Below are 18,479 nucleotides of genomic sequence, written 5' to 3'. Positions count from 1 at the left end.
GCCACCATACCGGCCGTTGCGTGTCGACCGATATCTTCCCGTGGAATCGTTTCCATGACCTGATGCCCTATTACAATCGCCTCTTCAAGATCGCGCGGGTCGCCGTTTCGCACAAACCTTCCGCGCAAAGCGTATATCAGCCTATTGCTCGCATAGCGGCGAGGATTGCCGTGGGGAAGTGCGCATCGAAAGGATTCTCGGCTGAGCTGGACAGATTCATCAAGCATGCGTCCGGAGTCTGAAGACTCGACCATGGATGCTCGGAGACGGAGCATGATGGCGATCGTTCCCAAAATATCGGCCCTGTCGTTTCCCCGAATGCAATCTTCCTCTAACGCGTGCCGGCCTATGGCGAGCGCATGTTCGTAATCCTCGGTAGCCCCAGAAAGCTCGAATTTCGTCCGGAGCGAAGACATTTGTCTAAGCAGCAAAGAACCTCTGTGAATGTGCGTAGGAGGGCAAATCTGTAATGCTTCCGCTACAGTAGCGATAGCTTCGTCGAGATCCTGTCGATCGCCCAAGGATTCGTGCCGCAAACGGAGGGAGATCGCGAGACACCGCAAGTACCGCTGCTTGTCGCTGCTTCTGTTTTCCAGTAACGCTTGCCGTGCAAGATTCACTGCCTCGTGGATTTGTTCCGAAACCCCGCTTTCCATGTGCCGTCGAACGTATATCCTTGAAAGCACAAGAAGTGCGGAGGGGGTGAGCGTATGCCCAGAGGTACGGGCGCACAGATGAATGGCTGTTTGACACAGTGATTGGGCGAGCGTCCTGTCATCGCATTTACTGCTCGCTCGAGTGTTAATGTTGAGGATACCGGCATATAGCACTAGCACTGTTGGACAGAGTAAACCTGCCGCCTGGCAACTGGTGTAGGCCTCCGAGCCATATTTTACTGCAGAATCAAGATCGGTCTGCTGGCTGAGGTGGGTATACCGTTCTTGCAGCGTATTCGCTAGCTCAATGAGTACATGGTGCCGCTTCATAGGATGTGACACTAGTCGTTCTCCTCCACAGAGAACATCCTGGTAGATTTCTATGCACTTTTGTGCCGCTTCAAGGTCGCTCTCCTGGATGTAGCGCTCGAGGAGGCGCGACGCTTCGTTGCGTTCAAAACTGGGTGCTGTCAAATTCCGAGTTAATACACAGCTGCCTGAGTGCGAAATAGAGAGGATTCGTGCCAAAAGCGCATTCGCAAACACGCTCCGCGGAGGAAGGCGAGGAATCGGTCAAGGTCGACGAGCTCCCGTGCATGTAGGGCGTGTCATGGGTAGAACCTAGTCAATCGATGGTAAGTAAAAGGATATTCCAATGGAAACATGAAGAGTGTCACCATGTATCGACGTATTGACAGAGTCATAGGGCGCCATTCGCGGGGCTTTGTCCTTACCACGACGATTGCTTGATGTGCCCGGTATTTGAGGATAGCGCCGCGCCCATGGTTGTGCGATCAATGCGGTGTTTGTGGATTTAGGTTTCTCGGAGATATTGATCGCGACCGATCGGTAGTCATATCTATTTCAATGGATTGAAGTCAAATCGAGGGTCCGAGCTTATCGTAGTCCGCGGTGCTTATGACTAGATCGAGGTAGCAGGCCCGCACGGGTTGAAACCGTCTCATTACCATGCAAGGCAAATGAGCGTTGACTTCGGATTGTTAGAAAAGCTTGGTGCAGCGCTTGCTTGTAGATCATCCGCTATCGTCGTTATGCTGGAGTCAGCCCACATGTGAAGACACCAACAACTTCGCCGTGTAGGACATAAACTATGCGTCCTCGGTGAGGTCTAGGGGAGCAGGAGCTCAGCAGCTCGACAGAAAGCATGCATCGGCAGAAAAGCGATGGTGTGTTTGAGGACGGTGAAGCGTACACGGGGCAAGAACTTCTCAGTGTGGTTGAACGAGATTGAGAAGGGCATCTTGAGTCTGGCTGCACACTAGAGAGCTTGTTCTTTGATGACTGGGAGACGGACGCCAGCTCAGAGTCGCTATGCAGGCTGCGGAAGCACAAACACAAGCCAGAAATGCGTAAGCTTGCAGCGTCTTCGGGACCGGAGGCATCAATAGTGATATAGGCGAAAGGCAGTTGATGCGTTTGAGGACGTTGGAGAGTATCGAGACGGCTTGCGAGTGCCGCCTAGATAAGTACCCAAACAGGTGCCTAAAAGTTCGTCACTGATGAATATTTCATGATAATGGCAGACACGAGCGGCACGATTACTCGCACAACATTAGTGTGTATCGTTAGGTGCGAGACCTTTGACCCCCTCAATACGATATCAGAAGACAGCTGTGGCAGGATGAAAACGTGACGAAAGTCTGTTCACGTAGACGAGCGGAAAGGCTGGTCCGCGGCGCGGGGACGCGCCTCATCCTCTCCTTCCGCGTCCACATCCACCTCGTCCCGTCGCCGCGCGCGGTCAGCGTCCCGCGTCGGGACGAGGTGTATATCCGCCCTTTCCTCTCTTCCGCCCTCCAGATGTATAAAAACCCAGTGTTCTGCTCGTACTGATCTTCAGCATTCTAGTCCCAACCATCGTCGTCTCCCAATCCTATACGCACATCCCAATTCTACACGCACATCCCAATCTACCTCCCATCTAACACCCATCTCCTTACTACACGCACCTCCCAATCCACCACTCATCTAACCACCCATCCCCTTCCTACACGCACACCCCTATCTACCACCCATCCCCTTCCTACACGCACCTCCCTATCTACTACCTATCTCCTTCCCACCCGCACTCCCCATACTACCACTCACCTATAATCTAGAACGATCTCCGACTACCCTACCGACATGCTCCGCCAGTACACCGTCTTCTATTCCAACTACATCGTCCTCCGATGGAATCAAGACGCTCTTCCTCTCGACGTTCGAACCGCTCTTCGCCTCGAGGCCACCGCCCTCCGCCGGGTCATCGCTCTCATGGAGGACACCATCGACGGCGACGCCGAAGACCTCGAGGAAGCCGAATGCCGATTCAACCAACTCCGCGACATCCACCGTCTCCAAGGCATCGACGTCCTCGAACTGCGCAGGGAGAAGGAGGCGCTCGCCCGTCAAGCAGAGACGCGGCGGGCCCACACGCGCGCTCCTGAGCTCTCCGCTTTCAGGCTCAGGATGCCGACGTTCCCGAAGCTTTCATCGTCCACACGGAGGCTTCGGGGAATGGCGATGAAACTCCGGGGTACCAGTACGTTTGCTCTTGCCCTACGATCTCCCTCGCACGCGGGGCTAACGGAGGTCTCCACGCAGGGAAGACCCTAGGACCTGATGAGGCTACCGTCCTTGCCCAGCTGCAGGCCCTCATCGGTACCGGGGCTCGCTTGGACCCTTGGCAGATCGCGGAAGCCTATGCGGCAAGATACGGGGTACGTCCGCTCGCGTCACCAGCCCGTCTTTGCGCGTACTGACCGGACTCTGCAGGGCGAGTACTATATGTTCGTCTTTCAAGCCCTGGCGGAGGCCGGCTTCGACTGAGGTCGGCTTCGCGAGGCCTCGGGCACGCCGCCCGATGGTTTCTGGGACTGGAGCGCGAGTCCCACAGGCATAGTGCACCTCTACGTGCCTGAAGGGGTCGACGTCGTCGGCGGCGTCGGCCCTGGAGGAGGTGACACGACCCCCGATCTTCCTAACGCCGACGGGAAAGCACGGAAGGCGACGCCGGATGTTGGAGCCCGAATCTCGCTCGCTCGAGGGGCCTCGCACGACGACCGGCGCGGCGGACGCGGACGGGGAGGGCGCCGGGGATGCTCTTGGGCGTCGTCGTGCGTTTCTTGCCAGATGCTCCCTGGCCACGGGCGGGGTTTGTCTCGAGGGCGAAGACGAGGGACGGAGTTGGTGTTCGGGTTGCCTGGGTCGAGAGTGGGACGCCGCGATCGCCCGGACGCTCGTTCAGTAACGCATCTTGGCCGAGTCGGTGCGCCGGCATGCAGTACGGGACAATCGGTATGTTTTCTTGTTTCGACTCGATGTTACGAACCCTCGCTCATTCGAATGCTTTTCTTGCAGGTCGAGTTCGGGACGCCGCTCGATGGGATGTCCGTGCGACTGCGCAACTTGAAGATAACCCGAAAAAAATCAGAAAATATCAAAACCGAAAAAAGAGGCTGGCTGGATTCGGATTCGGATTGGGGATAGTGGCGTAGATAGCTTGTAGATAGACGTAGATAGATGGTCGTGGCACGGACATTGGTTTACTCGCTGACCCTTCTGACGCTTTTTCGGATCTTAGCTTTCAGCTGCCCTCATCTGGTCCCCTGGTCGCTGGTCCCCTGGTCGCTGGTCCCCTGGTCGCTGGTCCCCTGGTCGCTGGTTTTCAAGTTCAAGGTCTCCCAGAATAGGATCGCCAGCGGCGGCTGGCAATCCGGCAGCCGGCCTCTTCGTGGCCTGGGGGATTAGTACCCTTCGGGGGAAGCCAACGGCTGTTTTTGGACCCTCGCGTCTTCCGGATCTCTCTATCCGTCCTAGCATACAGGTGAGCACTCATATTTTCTCTTCTTACTTTCTCGCTGACGATCTTACGTTGCAGATACACCATGATCTTTGTGCTCATGCATCCGAGATGTCAGGCGAGTGATCGGTATTCCCATGCCTTTTCCTGCAGCTGACGTATGATTGCAATTCTACAGGAACGAATTATCGCGCATAGGACACTTCAGTCTGTCCCTTGCGCAATGCGCTACCTCAAGCTCGTGTTCTGCCGGCGGTCCTTGAACAATCGTTCGGTACGTTATTTCGTGTTCATGTATTCACCGTAATCACCACAGTCGCCAATGTGCCCGGTGCGACCATGAGTGGTGTTTCGAAAGCGTCCCGGTCTTGTATACTATCGCGTATCATGAAACAGTATTTCACTACTTAGTCGCGGTGGCCTGGTATCGTGATAGCGAAGCGCAACGACACGGTAAAGGTGCAAGTAAGTACCCTTGTAAGTCATACGGGACTGCAAGATGCCCGGCGTCCACGCTTGTGGGACGCCGAAGGCGCATTGTACGAGTGCCAAGCTCCTTGTGCAGGGAAACATGGTCAAATGCCCATCCCGGTATAGATCTAACGAATGAGTACTCAAAGGTGATTTCGTGCTTCTTCGTCACTTGCGCCAATGCGGAATATCAAGCCCTCCAGCTTTGCGATCCCGATGCGAGTCTATAGAAGTACATGATGTGCGGACCAAAAATATATAGAATGTCGTCGTGCGCTCCCCCCGCACTAGCTGAAGCTCGACGCCCGTCTTCGCTCAAACGCGTACTTCTCCTCGCCCTCTAGCCCGCGCAGCCGACTGCCCGCGACGAGCAGCGCCGCGAAGCACTCGCGGTACCGCCGGACCTCTTCCATCGCCGTCTCGTCGCGCAGCTCCTCGGCCGGCGGCGGGGGTGATAACACCTTCTCCTCGTCCAACGTCGGGCGCGACTCCTACAAAAAACACACGGGACGTCAAACCCCAAAAAAACCCCGCCCGACAATCAGACAGAAGAGAAAAAGAGAAAGAGTCGCGCGAGCCAGAGGAAAGAGAGAGAGAGAGAGAAAAGGGAGGGGAAAAAAAACCACGCACCCTGATCTGTATGTTGCGATCCGCCTTCAGCAAGGTCTGCATGCGACTCCCGTGCGGAAGATACGCGATCAGCAGCCGGCGCGCGTGCGCCTCGAGCTCGACCGCGAGCTCAACCATCTTGTCCGCGAGCTCGAGCTTGTCCGCGGGGACGTCCGGCGCCTCGTCTTCCCCCTCGGCCTGCCGCGAGTCGGGTGACGCGCCGCGCCGTGAAGGGTCGGGCGAAGACGCGTCGGATCCGGGGTCGCTCGCGTCGCGCCGGCGCATCTCCCACAGCCTGTCGAACCGCCTGACGAACTCCGCGTGGCTCTTTTCCGTCGGTCCCCCGTCTGGTCAGATGCAAGGAGAGAGAGAGGAGGAGAAGTGATTAACGCACGACGATCGGCGCGTCCCGCACGCTCGCCGCCTCGGCGTCTTCGACGGCGATGAGCGCCGCGAGCTGCTTGTCGAGCCGGTAGCTTGAGAAGCGGGTGAGGATGGACGTCATCGTCTGCACCGCGAAGGAGGCCATGATCGGCACGGCGATGAGAGAGTAGACGATGAACACCACTGCGAGCGCGGCGTATGACTCGTCAGCGCGACGAGGGATAAAGCGGACGATGAGAGAGGCTGACCGCGTCCGCCCGGTGTCACGGGCACGACGTCTCCGAACCCGATGGTGAGGAAGAAGAGGTAGCAAAAGTACAGGCTCGTGCCGTACGGCCAGCCCTACGATCACCTCGCGTCAGCGCGCGGGCGTCGGAATACGGATCGATATACAGTTTTTTTCCGCACCTCGATCGCCCAGAAGATGGCGCCGCCAACGAGCCAGAACACGACGAATCCGCCAAAGCTGAGCGCGACCTCCGTCGCCTGGTCGGCCGTGTCCTGCAGGTGGTGTAGCCGCTCGAGGAACGCGACCTCGCGCGCGAGATCGTCTCCGGCGCCCTCTTGCGCGAGCCGCCGTTCGCGAAGCGCTTCGAAGTGGGCGCGGAGTTTCGCCTGTGTGCGGGCGGATGGGTGCGATCAGGGCGGGGGAGGAGGTTCTAGTATTATGGTAGGTGGAACGACGCGTACCTTGCGTTGCTCGCTTCTGGAAGCGAAGAAGCGGATGAGCATCTCGATGATCGAGGCGAGGGAGGCAATGCCTGCAGAACCAAAAAAAAACGCGCTTGAGCGTGAGTGGATCCGACGTGACGGTGGGTGACTTGATAGTCGGAATGCTGACCCAAGAGTGCGAAGGGGAAGAGCAGCACGCGCGCGGCTGCAGTCGTCGGCAAGAAGTCGCCAAAGCCGACGGTGAGGAAGCATACGATGGTGAAGTAGATGCCCTCGAGATACGTCCAGTGCTCCTACGTCGTCGGGTATCGTGAGTCGGACGGGGAACGACAGCAGGCGAGAACAAGAGCTCACGATGCGGGAAAAGACGAGAGCGCCGATCGCGATGAGCGTGATGAAGTACGTGCTGTGGAGCATGTAGTGGCGCCCCGAGACGTGGATCTTATGGTTGATCTGCAAGTTATTTATCAGCGCCCGTGCTCGCGAAGAAAAGCGAGTAAAGGAGGGAAACTGACCGGACGGCCGTGCCGCTTGTCGCCGAGCTCGGACCACCAGTGGAGGAACAACAGGAGGAGGATGACTCCGGACAATATGCAGGACACCACTCTATCCGCGCACACTTTAGCGAACCAAGGTCCCGGGGGGGGGGGGGGGGGGGGGGGGTTGGTCGAAGAGCAGGAATGGAGCGTGAAAACGGAGAATACGCACGCACACCAGAACCCTTCGTAGTACGAGAAAGTGGGCTGGTTCCGGGTGAGGAGGCCGAACGTGATGAGATTCGCGAACGAAGTGGCGACCTGGCGTCGACGGGAACCTTTCTCAGTTTGATATGCGCGCAAGTTAAGAGGATAGCAGAGACACGCGCGTACCTTCAGCCCCCAAAATGGGACGCTGAGCCTGGTCGCGAATCGCGATGCCCGCGCCGTCAACGAGAACCGTACGATCTAAGGTCCACGCCCGATATCTCAGTTCAGCATCGCCCTCCTTCTCTCTCTTTAATTCCACACCGGGAGAGAGACGCACGAGAAGCGCGTTGGCGATAACGTTGAACGCGAGCCCGACCGCCGAGAGCGTGAGCGACGCAGGCGGATCCGCGATAGTCTTCCCATCCCTCCTATACCACCGCTCCTGCGCACGACCCGCCCGTCGTCGTCAGCTGCGCTTCCACGATAGCGGAAAAAACAAACGAAGCCTCACGGACAGGGCCGGGATATCGAGCAAGACCGAGAGCGGCGCGAGCACGGCGGCGAGCACGGGCGCGACGACCGCGAGGCTGTGGACTCGCCTGCGCCAGTCGGCGGCGCGGACGAAGCTGCGGAGGCGGGAGGTGGTCGTTTCGAGGATCATCGAATATGTGTTGGTAGCCCGCGGAGGACTAGAGCAGCATCGCAGACGGTCCAGGGAGCCCAGGAGGATAGGGATGGTCGAGCGGGTGCGGGAGGCATGCCGGCTTGCCGAGGACCCGATGGCGAGGGAAGTCCCGATTAGGCAAGATGACGTCGGGGACCAAAAGCGTTCAGTAACACAAACATATGGCTGAGGATGAGGGTATCCGAGAGGCTCTACACGATGTTGTTACGATACAAGAACGCGCGCTCTGGCGCTCGACAAATAACCTACAAATGGAATGAGCGGATGGCGGGAAGAAAACAACGTACTCTACAACAACAACAACGATATCAAAAATACGGAAAGGACAAACATCGAGAAAGTCGGTGATATACATTGTCGGGCCGTGCGCCAAGCCGTCCTCTTTCCTGCGTTTTTTTTTCGTCCTACCCTTCAAGGACTGGCTCTCAGCACCCTCAACCGCCGCATCTCCACCTCCGTCAACGATATCTTCCATGTCTCCTCCCCCCCCTCCCCCTCGCGCACCTCGCACTCCGCAAACGCGATGCCCGAGTCGCCCTCCTCCGACCACGTGGACCCGACCGCCTCGACGGCGCCGGAGCACACCACGACGTCCGCGCCCGGCCCCGCGATGAGGCTCCGCACGGAGAGGCACAGCCGGTTGCCGAGCACGGACGCGAACGCGACGCTGAACCCGATCGGGACCTCGAGGGCCGATTCCTTGTAGGGGGAAAAAGAAAAGAAAAAACAGGGACCGAAAACAAAAAGAGGCACACACACGCGCGCGCATCAGCCACAGCGCGAGTACGGAAAGAGGGGGGGGAAGAGGGAAGACGCACCGAGCCGAGGAACCAGACCATGGCGTTCGTGAGGTACGTCGCGAACATGACCACAAAGTACACCACGCTGTCCCGCACCAGCACGTCCACGAGCTTCGTCCCGCTCTCCCACCACCGCGACCTCCCCCCCGCCCCCGCCTCCGCCTTCGCGCCAAGGGGAGGAGGAAGCGGCGGGTGCGCGACGTGGTACGCGTGCAACCCCCGCCCGAGCGCGAGGACGCAGAGCAGGGCCTCGAAGACGATGATCGGGATCCAGAACGTGTAAAAGCGCGGGGACACGCCCGCCGGCGCGCACGTCTGCATCGCGCGTGGCGTCGTAGGGAGCGTCACCACGATCGCTGGGAAAAAATGAACACACACACGCGCGTCTTTTCGTTGAGAAAATCACGGATTTCGAAGAACGGGGAAATGCAAGTCGGAGGTAACGTACCGGTGGCGCGGGAGAGGACGGCGCCCATGATGGTCGCGCTCGCCGCCGTCGCGAGCGCGAAGGCGGCGAGCATGAGCCCGAGCACGCGCTTGTCGAGGTGGTAGAGCGCGTACAGGCGGAGGAGGAGGATCACTGTGGCAAGCGCGTGTGTGTCGTGAGCTTCTACCCCGAAACGGAGACGGGCGTGATCGAGCAGGAAGCCAAGTGTACGCACTCTCGGCGAGCATGACCGCGATGAGGCCTGTCCAGCCTTGCCAGTGCAGCCAGACGGCACAGAGGCCGGGCGAGAGCGCGTCCGAGAAGAGGATGTAGTTGTTGAACCTGTGGGACACCGCCGGGCGGCTCACGATCAGGACGGAGAAAAGGGCAAAAGAGAGGGAAGCAGCGGGGAGACGCACGCGACGGTGCAGAGCGTGTAGTACCGGTTCGCGAAGAAGAGCGCCTTGCCGAGCGACCACGCGCCGGTCCAGACGAGGTCGACCTCCTCCCCGAACGTGAGGACAAAATCGAACACGATGATGGCGCTCGACGCGACTAAGCAGGGGCGCCGTTTGCAAGATCTCCAGACGTCAGGGAGAAGGAAAAGGCGAGAGAGAGATCACGCACGCTCAGAATAGCGGACCATCTGGACGTTGCGCACCGCGCTCGCGACGGCGGACGCGTACGCGCTCGTCGCGTCCGTCCCGTTCATGGCAGCCAGTGCAGCCACCGCGGTCGTGTCCAACATCGTCCCACCCGCACCCGCTCTTTTTCCTTCACTTGCGGGGTGGATGTCCGGGGCGGGGACAAAGACGGCGAGAGAAATACGAACACAGGGCCGTCCGACAGACAAAGGGATAGTTTAATAAAAAGGGCCCCCATCGGATACTGTCGGGCAACGTTCCATTCCAGGACGCGTGTCGACCGCCCATCCGGACGTAGGCCCCGTAAAAGGCAAACGGAAGGCTAACAGACGGCTGGCGGATGGGCAGGCAGACAGCAATCCGGCGCGAGCTAGCCCCGGGTTTGCAGCACCGCACTCGTTTTGGTTCCGACCCCCAGGGCGCGCGGAGATATTTTTTACACCGGTCATTCTATGGGGCGGCTTTCGTTGACAATTGTTGTACGTAGCAGTAGCAAAGCAGTAGACTCGTGTCAAGGGCGAGAACAAGTTGGGTGGTGAGAAAATGGGACGATGACGCCACGCGAGCGAGTTTGGGCTCGCCGAATTTGGACTGGCGTCCTCATCAACGTCAACCGTACTTAATCTATGTACCCGTTAGGATCTGAAATCTCAGCGCAAAGCGCTCAAGTAACATGTCATTGAACTGCTTCATCGTATGCAGCGATCGCAGCTGCCAGATCCTCCGCGGTCGGCTTCGGCGATTCCACCGCCACAGAGAGACGTAGATGATCCTTGAGAAACGCGGTGGTCGTAGGGCCAATCGCGGCAGCTAAAGCTCGTCTTGGCGCCTGTCCAAGCGTAGGCGTCGGGGCGTCGTCGAAGGCGAAATGTTGCTGGAGGAAGGGGAAGGTGTATCCTGCGGACGAGGGCGCGAAGAACACGATCCACCAAGGCCGGGAGTCTGCTGCACAGAAGTGTAATGAGCTACGCCTACGGGGTATATCCAGAGCGCGGGCGCTACGCACCTGGGTCGCTAGAGGCGAGGACACTATCCAGATCGGCCGGGAACGTCGACGATCCGCGAGTCCCGTACACTTGAAGCGAGTCCAGTTGCAAGCCGCCCTCGGCCAAGATCTTCGGCAGCACGTCCCGGTTTTTGTCCCCGGTCAGGTAGAGCAGCCGCCGGTTCCGTGGCCCGTCGCTCGCGCCGCCGATATCGTCGAGGACGAAGCGGGCGAGCGTTTCGGCGGTGCCCGCTTGCCGCGCCCCGCGGACGTCCTCCGGAAGCAAGTCTCGACCGCGCGTGCGGACGTCTTCGTCGACGTCCAACAGCGCGGCTTTCGTCGCTTCGCCGACCACGTAGAAGGGGGTAGACGTCCAGGTCACTGTTTCGCGTGGCGCGCTTCAGTCTCTCCCCCGCCCCTGCCGAGCGGAAACGGAGGGCAAGAAAAAAGGGCAGGCACGGCTCACCACCACCACCACCACCGCCCACCTCCCGTCGCTCCAGTACCCGGCGGACGGACCGCTTCCACGCTTCGCAAGCCCTGGCGCTCGTGATGACCACTCCGGCGTACTCTTTCCCGTTAGGCCCGCCTTCGACCGCATCGGCGAGTTCGTCTCCGTTCGATAACACGGTCTCGAGAACCGGGATGCACACCGGGTCGTAGCCCTTGTCGCGCAGACATAGTTCGTATCGATCGTCGCTATCGCTCGCAGGCGCTCGTAGTAGGAGGACACGTCCTTTCATGCTTCGCTACCTCGTAAGGCGCGCCGCGCCAGAGCGAGAGGATGTCAGAGTCATGGACGAAGAAGCACATTATCGTGGGGAGAGAGCGACAAGACCCAGTACAGGCCCGTGTGACTTGCTATATTTCGACGGTACTGTCGCACAGTAGATAGTTATCATGTACCACAGCCCAAAGGTGACAGGACTTTCAGAGGCAAATTCACGATACACAAGTGCAATATTGTACAAGAGCAGGGCGTGTCCGAGATGCTGATAAACGGATTCCGCTCGGCGTGAGATCAACGAGTTCGAAGAACGTACCGATTCGATCGCTCCAAGGATGGACATGGCGAACGGGGACCACGAGGCGCGTTTCCCAGGGCCCCGCGGAGGGGAGCAGCGCACAAGATGGGCCGCGGTTGCAGGTCGTTCCTACGATTCGGGAATCACACGTTAGCGTCCGGAAAACAGCAAAAGTGCACCGATTCGTCGCACCTGATATTTCCAGACGAAGGGCAAAGATCCGGGCTATCTGTAACGCAGGATCGTCAGCGAGAAAGTGAGAAGAGAAAATATGAGTGCTCACCTGGATGCCAAGACGGAGAGAGAGATCCGAAAAAAGCGAGGGTCCCAAAACAGCCGTTGGCTTCCCCCGAAGGGTACTAATCCCCCAGGCCACGAAGAGGCCGGCTGCCGGATCGCCAGCGGCGGCTGGCGATCCTATTCTGGGAGACCTTGAACTTGAAGACCAGCGACCAGGGGACCAGCGACCAGGGGACCAGGGGACCAGCGACCAGGGGACCAGATGAGGGCAGCTGAAAGCTAAGAACCGAAAAAGCGTCAGAAGGGTCAGTGGGTAAACCAATGTCCGTGCCACGGCCGCCTATCTACGTCTAATTACAAGCTATCTACGCCACTATCCCCAATCCGAATCCGAATCCAGCCAGCCTCTTTTTTCGATTTTGATATTTTCTGATTTTTTTTCGGGTTATCTTCAAGTTGCGCAGTCGCACGGACATCCCATCGAGCGGCGTCCCGAACTCGACCTGCAAGAAAAGAATTCGAATGAGCGAGGGTTGGTAACATCGAGTCGAAACAAGAAAACATACCGATTGTCCCGTACTGCATGCCGGCGCACCGACTCGGCCAAGATGCGTTGCTGAACGAGCGTCCGGGCGATCGCGGCGTCCCGCTCTCGACCCAGGCAACCCGAACACCAACTCCGTCCCTCGTCTTCGCCCTCGAGAGAATCCCCGCCCGTGGCCAGGGACCATCTGGCGAGAAACGCACGACGACGCCCGAGAGCATCCCCGGCGCCCTCCCCCGTCTGCGTCCGCCGCGCCGGTCGTCGTGCGAGGCCCCTCGAGCGAGCGAGATTCGGGCTCCAACATCCGGCGTCGCCTTCCGTGCTTTCCCGTCGGCGTTAGGAAGATCGGGGGTCGTGTCACCTCCTCCAGGGCCGACGCCGCCGACGACGTCGACCCCTTCAGGCCCGTAGAGGTGCACTATGCCTGTGGGACTCGCGCTCCAGTCCCAGAAACCATCGGGCGGCGTGCCCGAGGCCTCGCGAAGCCGACCTCAGTCGAAGCCGGCCTTCGCCAGGGCTTGAAAGACGAAAGTATAGTACTCGCCCTGCAGAGTCCGGTCAGCACGCGCAAAGACGGGCTGGTGACGCGAGCGGACGTACCCCGTATCTTGCCGCATAGGCTTCCGCGATCTGCCAAGGGTCCAAGCGAGCCCCGGTACCGATGAGGGCCTGCAGCTGGGCAAGGACGGTAGCCTCATCAGGTCCTAGGGTCTTCCCTGCGTGGAGACCCCCCGTTAGCCCCGCGTGCGAGGGAGATCGTAGGGCAAGAGCGGACGTACTGGTACCCCGGAGTTTCATCGCCATTCCCCGAAGCCTCCGTGTGGACGATGAAAGCTTCGGGAACGTCGGCATCCTGAGCCTGAAAGCGGAGAGCTCAGGAGCGCGCGTGTGGGCCCGCCGCGCCTCTGCTTGACGGGCGAGCGCCTCCTTCTCCCTGCGCAGCTCGAGGACGTCGATGCCTTGGAGACGGTGGACGTCGCGGAGTTGGTTGAATCGCCATTCGGCTTCCTCGAGGTCTTCGGCGTCGCCGTCGATGGTGTCCTCCATGAGAGCGATGACCCGGCGGAGGGCGGTGGCCTCGAGGCGAAGGGCGGTTCGAACGTCGAGAGGGAGAGCGTCTTGATTCCATCGGAGGACGATGTAGTTGGAATAGAAGACGGTGTACTGGCGGAGCATGTCGGTAGGGTAGTCGGAGATCATTCTAGATTATAGGTGAGTGGTAGTATGGGGAGTGCGGGTAGGAAGGAGATAGGTAGTAGATAGGGAGGTGTGTGTAGGAAGGGGATGGGTGGTAGATAGGGGTGTGCGTGTAGGAAGGGGATGGGTGGTTAGATGAGGGGTGGATCGGGAGGTGCGTGTAGTAAGGAGATGGGTGGTAGATGGGTGGTAGATTGGGATGTGCGTGTAGGATGGGAATATGCGTGTAGAATTGGGATGTGCGTATAGGATTGGGAGACGACGATGGTTGGGACTAGAATGCTGAAGATCACTACGAGCAGAACACTGGGTTTTTATACATCTGGAGGGCGGAAGAGAGGAAAGGGCGGATATACACCTCGTCCCGACGCGGGACGCTGACCGCGCGCGGCGACGGGACGAGGTGGATGTGGACGCGGAAGGAGAGGATGAGGCGCATCCCCGCGCCGCGGACCAGCCTTTCCGCTCGTCTACGTGAACAGACTTTCGTCACGCTTTCATGCTGCCACAGCTGCTTTCTGATATCGTATCAGGGGGTCAAAGGTCTCGCACCTAACGATGCACACTAATGTTGTGCGAGTAATCCTGCCGCCCGTGTCTGCCATCATCATCAAATATTCATCACCGACGCCGACCGGAACTACTTGGCATCGCAGTCAGCGGTGACCGCAGTTTTCAGGCGCCTGTTTGCGTACTTATCTGGACGGTGCTCACGAGACGCCTTGATACTCTACGCTGTTCGCCATGAACTCCGGCCCTATTCAACTCAACTTCCCTAAACGTACTCGATTTGCAGGAGAATTGCTCCTGGGGTCCGTGGACATCAACGTCAAGGAGGCGCAGCAGGATGAAATCGACCATGTCAGGGTCAGAATCAGAGGTTCGTTACAGACGTGAGTTTCCCCTGGGTGCATGATCCTCCCTCGTCCTCTACTCATATATATCCCGTTGATAGTAAGATCAAGCGTTCGAACGGCAAAACGACCACCACATATCGCTCAAATGTCCCCTTGATACGCATCGATATTCCACTCTGGCAGCGCGGTAAAGCGTTCCCTCCACCCGGCACCCATATCCTCACGGTGCCATTCAAATACCGGCTCCCGGCCGATCTTCCTCCGTCGTTCCACGCCAAATCGTCGAGAAAGCAAGGGGTGGTCACCTACTTTCTCGAGGTCGTAGCGACGCGTCCGGGCATGTTCCAGTCCAATCGTCGGGTGCGGGCGATGATCGCGGTGGTACCTGCGGGCATACCGGAACATGTGACGCTCCGTAACGACCTGGCTGGCGGCTGGAGCCCCCATATGCCGTGGAAGACGTACGTGTCCGACGCTGCCATTCGAACGGGGATCTGGGCAGACTACTCGCACGTGAAGGTCGTCGTGCGTGTTTTCTCACTGACCTCGCCCGTCCATCGCCGGACATTCTGACGAGGGGCTCAGTTTCGCGTTCCCGATATACCCGCGTTCCCCATCGGCACCCCGATACCCGTCCAGCTGGACATCGTCACTAAGACCAGACCACTGAAGCCGTCCGAAATACCCGCCGACGGAGCGCCCGGAGAACCCCTCTTCCCCGCGCCACCGACCGTCCCTGGCCCGATCACCCTCAGATTGGACCGCCTCACGAGGATCGCAGCCAGCGGAATCTTCAGCACCGTGTCGGATAGCATGAAAGACCACGTCGCTGATCTAGGCGGCTTTGGGTCCAGAGCACCCTCCATCCGCCCCTCTCCTCGGGAAAACCTCCGCTCCTGGCAGGACGATCCGACTTGGACGACCGTCACCGAGGAAAAGAGAAGCGGATTCTTGGGAATGAGCAAGGAGACGGTCGAAAAGCGGATCTGCAGACGCGCCTCGCACTTTGCGACGAACATGGTGTTCACGTGTCCGCCGGCTTTCCAGACCAAGATGCTCGGGACGTCGGTCAGTGGCGGACGTGATTCACGCTCGAGACCGGCACTCACGCCTCGTCTATCCTGCAGTACAAGCTTCACCTCTGTGTACCGTTTCCAGGCATCGGCAACGACGTCAAGCGCGACATCGCCATCAACATCGTTTCGGGATCGCTGCCTCCGTCGCACAACACGGGAGGAGCGAGCACGTCCGGGCAACAGCCAAGCGCGCCGGTGATCAGCACGCCTGCTCCCTCAGATCCGCCGGTTCCAGCCGTGGTGCATGACCTGGACGTGGAGACACAGCAACCCCCTCCTCCCTTCAGCGAAGCGGTTCTTACGATGGACTTGCCGCCGTGAGTTTCAGCGAAAGACTAGCCATGGGTTTCGTGGGCTGATACATCTTCAACAGGGCATATTGGTCCGCCGAGGACCACGATTTCGACGCGGACGAGAAAACTTGAGACGAGCAACATACGAGTATGAAGAGCCCTCTGTCCGGTCTCCCGAGGGTAAGCATACCTCCTACAACGACGGACACCACGAAATAAGCCTCTGCCGGCCTGTACGACAGCTTTCTGGCGAAGTATGCTGATCGTCATAGCATACGCGACACCGCCCCGTGTACGTCGTCCATCATGTATTCCCTGGCTTGTTTCCACTCCCTTGACTGGCATATGTTCTCTCCCACTTGACCTGTCCAAATGCAATATAAGAATAATCTCCTGCCTTTCTATTGTCTGACGTCAAGCCGCACGGCGGGAGCGCCAACTCGCAGGGATACATGACGGCAGCAGAGGTTTATGTCCGAACGCGTCACCCTCATTCGCGCCTAGTCGCTCTCCTCTCTTGAAACCTTGAACCCCCAGCTGCCCACCAGCCCCTTCATACACCCCGGCTCCATCCGACCGAGCAGCCCCTCGCTCCTCCTGCCTATCCCAAGGTCCACTAGCAACGCATCGACGTAGCTCACGGCGTCGAACACCATATCCGGCACGCGTCCTCCGTACCCGGCCACATACCGCCACCTCCCGAAGCGGTTCCATACGAGCGCCCGTTTCTCCGCCTCCGTCTCGTCTGCAGGCAGGCGAGAGGGTACGAGTCGACCGTGGAAGTAAGCGGCGATCCACAGGGCCTGCGCTTGCGCCGTCAGCGCGGTGGATATGGTGTAGACCATGCCGGGGAACGCGATATCGCGACGTACGCCCTCGCGAAGCGAGGAGGGCGGGACGAGGAACCTGTAGAGGCGGGGCTGAAAGGAGATCTCGAGTCCGTCCGGCGGCTCGAGCGCCGGCGTTCGGTTCGCCCCGGGGTACTCGAAGTGCGGTTGGTGCCGTAATCGAGGAAAGCGCGCTAAGATCTCCTGATCCGCGTCAGTCGTCAGCTTCGTCAGGTGCCTAGCGATACGCGCGTCCGGGGCACAGGAGAAGGGGAGGCCCAAGGCGGCAGAGCTTCCCCCGGGGCCGGAGAAACGGATGGGCGGGTGCGCCTTCCACCCGGTAGCGCAGCAGACGACGTCCGCCTCCAACGCCTCGCCGTTCGCGAGGCGAACCGCGCGTTCCGACAGGCGGTCGACGTCGGCGACGTGGACGCGTACCGCGCCGCCGCGCACGAGCTGCAGAAAGTCCCTTTCGAAGTTGAGGACGCCCAGGCCGTTGCCGGTCCAAAACGCCGACGTCCACGGCTTCAGCTTGGCCGTCTCCGGGTGCCGGTCGTAGCCCACCAGGCTCAGCACGTCGTGGGAGAGCACGGCCCAGAAGGCGTCGACGATCTTGCGCCCGAGCCACGTCCCGTGGAGGAACCGGCGGGTGCGCACGTAGCCGTCCTCGTCCCCCCACGGGCAGGGCGAGAAGAGCGTGAGGAGGCGGGTGTGCACGAGCTTCTCTAGCCATAGCTTGAAGGGCGTGACGTACGCGGGCGACATCCACGTCGGGCCACGGCCGGACGCGCGGATGACGAGGTCGACCGGGATCGGGGGATCGGCGGTCGCGTAGGCATACGCGACGTCCCACGCGGACTTGCTCCCACCGATCACGGTGACGGACGACGGGCGATTGTCGCTGTCCGAGAGGGTAGACGCGTGCAGCTTGAAGTCGCGCGAATGGAAGAGGAGTCCCCGGTAAACGTTCGCGCCCGGAAAAGAGGGAAGGTGTGGTTCGGACGTGAGGCCGGTCGCGACGATGAGCTTGCGAGCTAGCATCTGGAACTCGGCCTCGTCGTTGGACGGTGTGACTGTCAGGACCCAGCCCCCGTTCTCCTCGCGGACCGCGGACGACACCTTCGTGCCGAACCGTATGCGCTCGTAGACGCCGAAACGCTGCGCGAAGCGCGTGAGGTAAAGGTGCATGACCCTCCCAGGTATGTGTTCGCCCGGGCGCACGCCGAACGTGTCGGGGTCCATCGGGAAGCCGCTGAATTCGTACGTGCCGAGTAGGTTGTTCGACTTCAGGCCCGGATAGAGTCGCTCGGCAGCCCAGACGCCACCGACGCTGGAAGAGGAATCGAGGACGATGAGGTCGCATTCCGGGTGGAGCTGGAGGTAGGTCTTCGCGGCGGCGAGGCCATACCAACCTGGCTGTTGTTAGCAAAGCTTCTGCCGTCGTGTACGGGACATACGGCGCACCTGCACCGACTACTACGACGTCAAATGTTTCCATCTAGACGGCGCTTTCAGAGCGTTCGGTCGGGTGTTGCGGAGGTCTGTCTCCCTGAGTGGAAGGGGACACGCCAGAGCATGTCGGTCGATTCCACCCGCTCT

At 59.7% G+C, this 18,479-nt stretch overlaps 8 protein-coding genes across 8 annotated transcripts in view; 3 read left to right on the top strand and 5 right to left on the bottom strand.

Annotated features, from left to right (window-relative positions):
• Positions 1-656, bottom strand: part of PUNSTDRAFT_74244 (uncharacterized protein) — a gene marked incomplete at both ends in the record, with an annotated part of 1,769 nt that extends 1,113 nt beyond the window's left edge. Inside the window, one exon of the mRNA XM_007386942.1 lies at positions 415-656. Within this exon, the coding sequence (XP_007387004.1) occupies positions 415-656 (242 nt within the window). The remainder of the gene's footprint in view (positions 1-414) is intronic.
• Positions 657-2,801: 2,145 nt separating this feature from the next.
• Positions 2,802-4,150, top strand: PUNSTDRAFT_145726 (uncharacterized protein; the record flags this gene model as incomplete). The annotated part of the gene is made up of 4 exons (XM_007386941.1): positions 2,802-3,198; positions 3,261-3,376; positions 3,432-3,953; positions 4,017-4,150. 3 exons carry the CDS (start codon positions 2,802-2,804, stop codon positions 3,483-3,485), a joined length of 567 nt encoding a protein of 188 aa, XP_007387003.1. The 3' UTR covers positions 3,486-3,953; positions 4,017-4,150.
• A 938-nt stretch (positions 4,151-5,088) lies between these two features.
• Positions 5,089-7,995, bottom strand: PUNSTDRAFT_54678 (voltage-gated potassium channel). Its single transcript, XM_007386940.1, has 13 exons — positions 7,792-7,995; positions 7,618-7,722; positions 7,464-7,538; positions 7,303-7,391; positions 7,110-7,200; positions 6,949-7,047; positions 6,764-6,887; positions 6,613-6,683; positions 6,331-6,537; positions 6,171-6,264; positions 5,933-6,105; positions 5,560-5,865; positions 5,089-5,420 (listed from the first exon to the last, which is right to left on the bottom strand). The coding sequence occupies exons 1-13, from the start codon at positions 7,939-7,941 to the stop codon at positions 5,217-5,219; spliced, it is 1,788 nt and encodes a 595-aa protein (XP_007387002.1). The 5' UTR covers positions 7,942-7,995; the 3' UTR covers positions 5,089-5,216.
• A 381-nt stretch (positions 7,996-8,376) lies between these two features.
• Positions 8,377-9,940, bottom strand: PUNSTDRAFT_137297 (uncharacterized protein; the record flags this gene model as incomplete). The annotated part of the gene is made up of 6 exons (XM_007386939.1): positions 8,377-8,664; positions 8,784-9,121; positions 9,214-9,345; positions 9,428-9,534; positions 9,612-9,747; positions 9,820-9,940. The coding sequence occupies 6 exons, from the start codon at positions 9,938-9,940 to the stop codon at positions 8,377-8,379; spliced, it is 1,122 nt and encodes a 373-aa protein (XP_007387001.1).
• Positions 9,941-10,512: 572 nt separating this feature from the next.
• On the bottom strand, positions 10,513-11,564 carry PUNSTDRAFT_115725 (tetrapyrrole biosynthesis uroporphyrinogen III synthase; the record flags this gene model as incomplete). Its single annotated transcript, XM_007386938.1, has 3 exons — positions 10,513-10,778; positions 10,843-11,202; positions 11,288-11,564. The coding sequence occupies 3 exons, from the start codon at positions 11,562-11,564 to the stop codon at positions 10,513-10,515; spliced, it is 903 nt and encodes a 300-aa protein (XP_007387000.1).
• Positions 11,565-12,454: 890 nt separating this feature from the next.
• Positions 12,455-13,569, top strand: PUNSTDRAFT_54674 (uncharacterized protein; the record flags this gene model as incomplete). The annotated part of the gene is made up of 4 exons (XM_007386937.1): positions 12,455-12,589; positions 12,653-13,175; positions 13,231-13,346; positions 13,410-13,569. A coding segment is annotated over exon 2 (301 nt), but the record flags the coding sequence as incomplete, so codon positions are not given.
• Positions 13,570-14,571: 1,002 nt separating this feature from the next.
• PUNSTDRAFT_74072 (uncharacterized protein) lies at positions 14,572-15,257 on the top strand (the record flags this gene model as incomplete). Its single annotated transcript, XM_007386936.1, has 2 exons — positions 14,572-14,720; positions 14,783-15,257. The coding sequence occupies 2 exons, from the start codon at positions 14,572-14,574 to the stop codon at positions 15,255-15,257; spliced, it is 624 nt and encodes a 207-aa protein (XP_007386998.1).
• Positions 15,258-16,553: 1,296 nt separating this feature from the next.
• PUNSTDRAFT_73929 (FAD/NAD(P)-binding domain-containing protein) lies at positions 16,554-18,378 on the bottom strand (the record flags this gene model as incomplete). The annotated part of the gene is made up of 2 exons (XM_007386935.1): positions 16,554-18,292; positions 18,345-18,378. The coding sequence occupies 2 exons, from the start codon at positions 18,376-18,378 to the stop codon at positions 16,554-16,556; spliced, it is 1,773 nt and encodes a 590-aa protein (XP_007386997.1).
• Between the last annotated feature and the right edge of the window lie 101 nt (positions 18,379-18,479).

This window comes from Punctularia strigosozonata (assembly GCF_000264995.1).
Source record: "Punctularia strigosozonata HHB-11173 SS5 unplaced genomic scaffold PUNSTscaffold_12, whole genome shotgun sequence".
Taxonomy (NCBI): domain Eukaryota; kingdom Fungi; phylum Basidiomycota; class Agaricomycetes; order Corticiales; family Punctulariaceae; genus Punctularia; species Punctularia strigosozonata.
This window is presented reverse-complemented; position numbering and strand designations above follow the sequence as displayed.